At 47.5% G+C, this 6,224-nt stretch overlaps 1 protein-coding gene across 1 annotated transcript; it reads right to left on the reverse strand.

The window, feature by feature from the left end:
* Positions 1 to 4,955: 4,955 nt before the first annotated feature.
* Positions 4,956 to 5,264, reverse strand: LOC136470037 (peroxidase 45-like). Its single transcript, XM_066468015.1, has one exon. It carries the CDS (start codon positions 5,262 to 5,264, stop codon positions 4,956 to 4,958), a length of 309 nt encoding a protein of 102 aa, XP_066324112.1.
* Positions 5,265 to 6,224: the final 960 nt, after the last annotated feature.

The raw sequence follows: 6,224 nt of genomic DNA on the forward strand, positions 1-6,224 counted from the left end.
TCGCCTACAGCTCTGGCTCCTTAATGCCCTGATGCAGCAGACTGTGTTCGACATTTGAGACCTCCTTCTATCAGAGATGGAGGATACTATTGCTGAGGGCTTCAAGGGTCACAGACAGCTTCCATATGCACATTGGATTACTTTCCTGATGCTCTAGTCTGTGCATGTTAGAAAAACCCCAGAGTTGGTTGCCGAGTACAGAGGTGCCACCACAGAGTTTTTGGCTTATAACATGGCATAGAGGATCAGGCACAGCACTCCACAGGCACCTGCTCAGCCCAGTCATCGTCCAGATGTTCCAGAGTCAGTAGCTCAGTAGGATGAGATCATTAGAGGCATAGCCGCTACTGAGGAGGAGGAGCTTGAGGCATAGCAGGAGATGACCGAGTCTAGTGATAGTTCGGATGATGATTATTAGCCGATTCCTCAGATGCCTCCACGCAGACATGATGCAGAGGTCAATAGTTCCAGCTCAACTCCACCTGCACCACAGATGGACCCCGCATTGATTGCTATTCTTGAGCGGATGCAGCAGGATCAGGCACAATAGGCATAGGAGACCGCTGCCAACTTCGCATAGTTTCAGGCTCATCAGGATGAGTTCCAGTGGCAGCAACAGCTCCTCCAGCAGCAGCAGCAGCAGATGCATCACCAGCAATTACTCATGCAACAACAGCTTATGGGATTTATGCAGCATGTAGTGATAGCACTTGGGGCCCCTCTGCCATAGCCTTTGCCCCAGCTTGCTCAGCCTGCCACCACTTCGATGACTCCAGCTATATAGCCCAATGGGCTTTAGAGTCAGGGACAACCTCTAGCTCAGTTTGCTTCACCTATAGTTCAGGTGTCCTAGTAGTTGTCCTCACCAGTGGTAGCCCCGCAGTTCACTCCATATCACACGGGCTTCTCACCGGAGCAGTCACCCTTGCTATTCATGCCTGACATGTCAGTCTCTAGGAGTCTTGGAGCATCTTTCAGTGAGTTGACCGACATGCCTACACCACCTCATATGCATACCGTCGGTCCTTCTACAGCAGCCCTTGTCGCAGTGACTACTCAAAGGCTCCCCTCGTCTATCGCCTCGTTAGATCCTACGACAGACGTTCCAGCAGCATCACAAGCAGCACCTGCCCTAGCTCAGACCCAAACCACTTCAGAGACATTGCCAGCCATAGAGGGTCAGTCAGTTCAGAGCTCAGGGTCAGATGATGATGGCGCCTAGTTTTAGTTTGCTCCTCATACCTCAGCACCTGGCTCGTCCACTGTAGCCCCGCCGATCGACCCTTAGGTTTTGGTGTTTGACGCTAAAGGGGGAGAGGGTTTGAGTATGTAGACTCAGGGGGAGCGACATTTAGGGGGAGCTAGTTATCTAGTATTAGCTTATTATATACATTTGGAGTTTTATCTGTGTGATACACTATTATGTTCATGCATTCGTGTGTTACTTTCATGCATATTATTATATTTATGTGATAGTGCTATCTACGTGATTGTGATATATGACATGTGTGCTCTCTACTTTTCATTATTTGTATGTCATATCACTTGTGTTATGCTCATTTGCCTTTACTTCCGCTTTTATACTCAAATGCAAATGAGCTTTGGTACTTGTACTCTTGCTTAATTCATATCCTTTGAGTACATTGTGTTGGCTTGGGTTATATAAGCTTGCATAACTCTTTTGTTCTTATCGACAAAAGCTTATATGAACCAAGCCCGTCAAAAACCTCACTCTTTCACATACTCAAGGTGGTATTGTCATCAATCACCAAAAAAGGGGAGATTGAAAGCATTTAGGCCCCTAGTTGGATTTTGGTGATTAATGACAATATAAGATTACTATGACTAATGTGTGTTTTGCAGAGACAAGTAAGTTAGGTCATGGTAATGGAGATCAATTGGGCAATCGAGGTTGTCATGCCCCTACGATGAAAATCATTTTGGTTTTCAAAGGATGGACGACAAGGTTAAGGATGACTAGTTCTAAGTGTCAATTGGAGTTGGAGTGACACTTATAGTAGTTTAGGACTTTGTTTTTCCTTTGGACATACTATTAAGGGGGTATGGACAGGTAGCTTGCCCTAGGTGAGTCTAGTGAGTTAAGTGTGGTGCACACTTATTAAAACTAGCTCTAGGTAGCTCCTATGAATGCCTAAGATCCTTTAGAGCAAACTTCATTCACATATGATCGAGAGTTAGAAGTGAATGGAGGGTCAAATGCTGACGAGACGCTGGCCCCAGTGCGATCGGACGCTGGTCATAGAGTCTGGTCAGTTTATTTGATCAACAGACTGTGTTCGGTGTGATCGGACGCTGGAGAGGTCAAGTGACCGGACGCTGAAAGGCAGCGTCCAGTCGACTCCAGTAAGGTTCCAGAGAAGAGAATCTACGACCGAACGCGTCTGGTCAGTATTGACTGGACCCTGAGGGTTCAGCGTCCGGTCGAGTCCAGTAAGGTTCCAGTAAGGGTTTAATGCGACCAGACGTGTCCGTTCAGTGGTGACCAGACCCTGCCAGCGTCCGATCAACACATTTTTGCTGGTTCGTGGGTTGAACTGACTAGAGCGTCTGGTCAACACGACCGGAGCGTCCGGTCACCCCGCAGAAGCTCATAACAGTTCGTTTTTTAGGATGCCTTATAAATAGAAGCTCCACTCATGTATGGAGTCACTTTTGCTCATTCCAACAGCTGAGAAACACGTTTGTGAGTGCCAAGAAGAGCAAGGTCCTAGTGAGGTGATTGAGATTTGAGAATCCAAGAGAGTAGCCTCATTAGTGAATCAAGAGTAGCAAAGTGTGCATCCATCTTCTCATTAGGCTTCGCGTGGTCAAGTGACAGTTCGTGCTTGTTACTCTTGGTGTTCGCCATCATCTAGACGGCTTGGTGGTGGTTGGGAGCTTGGTGATCACCCGACGGAGCTTGCGGGTGACCCAACTCAAGTTGTGAGCGGCTTTGGGTGATTCGCCATGACGGAGTGTCGAAGAATCAACCCATAGAGAGCACTTGATCCTTGCACGGATCAAGGGGGAGCTACACCCTTGCGCGGGTGCTCCAACGAGGACTAGTGGGGAGTGGCGACTCTCCGATACCTCGGTAAAATGTCGCCGCGTTCCTCTCTCTCTCTATTTACTTTGAGCATTTACTTTAGGTATTTACTTTGAGCAATTCAATACTTGTCTTTACATTCATAGAATTGCCATGCTAGAGTAAGTTTGGAACATAGGTTGCAAGTCCTTTATGCGTTAGTTTGATAGAAACACTTTTCTAGGCACAGGGAGTTAATTGGGCTATCCATAGGATTTGATTATTGCAAGAAAATTTAGAATTAGCCCAATTCACCCCCCCTCTTAGGCATCTTGATCCTTTCAATCACAACCTAACTCAATTACAAAATGTTTAGGTGCATTGGTGTCCTTGGGATGCTTCGGAGCTCTAGTACTATCTGTGTCCTGTCACTAGGGATGAGTCAGACGGGTATCGCTGCAACATACCTCTTATTTTTTTCCACGTGGTCGAGATTCACTTGTCCATCAGAGTTTGCAGGTAGTTTAGAAGAATCATAGGCTACCCACCACTGCTTTACTCCACCAACCAATAATTGCATGGGTGCATTATCGATTAATAACAAAGCTACAATTCAGAGGTGTATATGGTACAACTAACAATCGTTTTGTTGCAGGTATGACCGCAGGAAGATGTACAAGACCAAGGATTGACGCGTGACACACGACGCGTACATCCAGTTGTGGCAAACCAAGGACCGACAGCCGGTAGATGCGAGTCCCCCACACGACCAGCACACCTTTAACGAGTACCTGCGGTGGCTTCATAGGTCTACGAGGACACGTATCAAGAGCCTGTACACTGAGGAGGAGATTGACGAGGACAACGAGGAATATGTGATCGAAGATGTGTACGACGTTGCCACTAGGAACGGCACACAACTACAGAGAGCTCCGCTTCAAAGATACATGGTAAGATACTCCAATGGTGCAATTTATTATCCATTTCGTATTAAGTATGTGTACTAAAATTGTCCAACCACGTTTCTATACCCAGACAACACAATTGTCAAGGTTATCCAACGAAGCAGCGCTTTGGCTTCACGAGTCTAGAGGGCACGGGTCAGGCGTTCTTGAGGCTTTTATGGAGGTAAACATAAACTTATTCGTTCCGAAAATATTTCTTTAGTGTATATGCATTTGAGAAATGCACTAACTTTAACGTCTATTTATGCAGAAGGTGAAGCGGAGCTGCAAGAAGCTAGCTCAGAAGTTGAGCTGCATGGACACTCCTTGGGTGAAACCCGATTACCCGGCGCGGTCGGGTGGCACATCTTCTGGCTCTCGGAGGACACCAACCGACTCTTCTCGGCCGGTGATAGGTGTCGCTTCTGCAGTGTGTACACCACCACATCATAGCGATGGGAAGGACCCTGCAAACGAGGACGACAAGGACGACGATGATGACGACCACGATGACCCCAGGCTTCCGCATACAGCACCACCAGTGGGACGATTGGCGGCAAGACGAGATCGACATGTGTCAGCTCGGTGGAGCCCCGCTTGGTACCCAAGGAGCCTCACAGGTAGTTTCTTTAAATACGTAGGCTCTATGAACTAACGATCATAAAGATTATAAATAATCGTGCATATCATATACTTGCAGGGTACGAGCCGTACGCACCGACAACGCGACCACACCGATGTTGGCTACACTCACAATGTGTTGCCTACAAATCCAAAGAGACAGAAGCGTCCGATGGATCCTTACACTCCTGGAACTTAGTTGGTTATGTCGAACTTATGTCGAGCAAATATTGTCGTCTGAAACTTATGTCGAACAAATGTTATGTGGCAACTTATCAACTAGCGCACGGACTCTATTTATTTGGTTCATATTCGTTTCAATGCGTCGCAGCAGCACTGCCAGTGAGATTAACTAGCAACTAGTTCTAGAACCGGTATTCCCGGCGTATCTCGCCGCCGGTGGCTGGCGTCTTGACCCCGATCCCCCCGAGCTTGGTCATCGCCGCCACGGAATCACCGAAGAAGGCACCCTGGTTGGACGCGTAGTAGTCGACCGTGCTGCGCGACCTCATGTCGGAGTAGAGCACCTGATCGGAGCCCAGGAGACCCTTGCCGACCTGCAGGTTCTGGTAGAAGGCGTTGTCGAAGCCCACCGGCGAGGGGTCGAGGAAGGCGAAGGCGTTGGGGTCGGAGCTGTAAGTGCCATTCAGCTGCGACGCGAAGCCAGGGTCCATGGTCGCGTCTCTGTTGATCCTCACCGACAGCAGCTCCTGTACAATTGCAATTGAGGCTGGTCTTCTATCTGTGTTCAGGTCCTGCCGCGTCGTGGGCCTTGGCGCGTCAGTGCCGCGCCGTGGTCTATGGCGCGGCAAACCCTGCCATGTCAACGGTCAGCGCCTCCGGTCTTCGCCACGTCATCCTCCCGCCGCGCCACCATACATGGCGCGGCACAGGCGTTTCGCCGGGCCATGGCAATAGGCGCGGCAAAAAGTGTTAGTTTTGAAAAAAAATAAACAGAGTGTTAGATTTAAAATTAGTTTACAAAAAAGTGTTAAAAAATCTGCAATGTGATGTCTTCAAATTGCTTATGCTTTCGAAATGTTGTGTGAAATGGAGCCTGGGACTGTGTGCTGATTGTGCGTAACAAGGCATTGGTGTCACGTGGAGTTCTCAAATCACATCGATCCTTAATTTGCCATAAATCTCACATGCTTAAATCTCAATGCAGCCCACTACTAGTCCGCTTCAAACAGACGTTATCTGTCGTCGTAAAAAAAAGGAAATCCAGAACGGGCAAGGCTTAACCTAGCCAAGTGCAACGGCTGACGGCATTACTGCACTAGCTTAGCTAATGACTAGTATTAAAAACTCTACATAGTGCTATTGTGTGCCTATCAATATTTATTATTATGAAAAATTCATAAAGTCCCATGTTTTCTTTTTTTTAATTAAAAAAGAACAAATATCACCCTTTCCGCATATGGCAGCCTGACACCTCGGCTTTCAGTGTAGTGCACGTACTCCGTTGTTCTGAACTTTGCAATTACTTTACAAAAGTTTGCATGTGCGTACACAGTATTACCAAGAAAATTGATGACAAAATTTATACGGTGCTATCAAAGTAGTAGTGGCCACAAATTGGCCAAAGCTTAAAACGCAATTTTCCAAACGCGCAACCGAGCCACATCGAGCTA

The sequence above is a fragment of the Miscanthus floridulus genome, chromosome 1 (genome assembly GCF_019320115.1).
Source record: "Miscanthus floridulus cultivar M001 chromosome 1, ASM1932011v1, whole genome shotgun sequence".
Taxonomy (NCBI): Eukaryota; Viridiplantae; Streptophyta; class Magnoliopsida; order Poales; family Poaceae; genus Miscanthus; species Miscanthus floridulus.

What these genes read in the sequence shown, in the direction of transcription:
- LOC136470037 (XM_066468015.1), bottom strand. Translation starts at nt 5,264, where the DNA reads ATGGACCCTGGCTTCGCGTCGCAGCTGAATGGCACTTACAGCTCCGAC.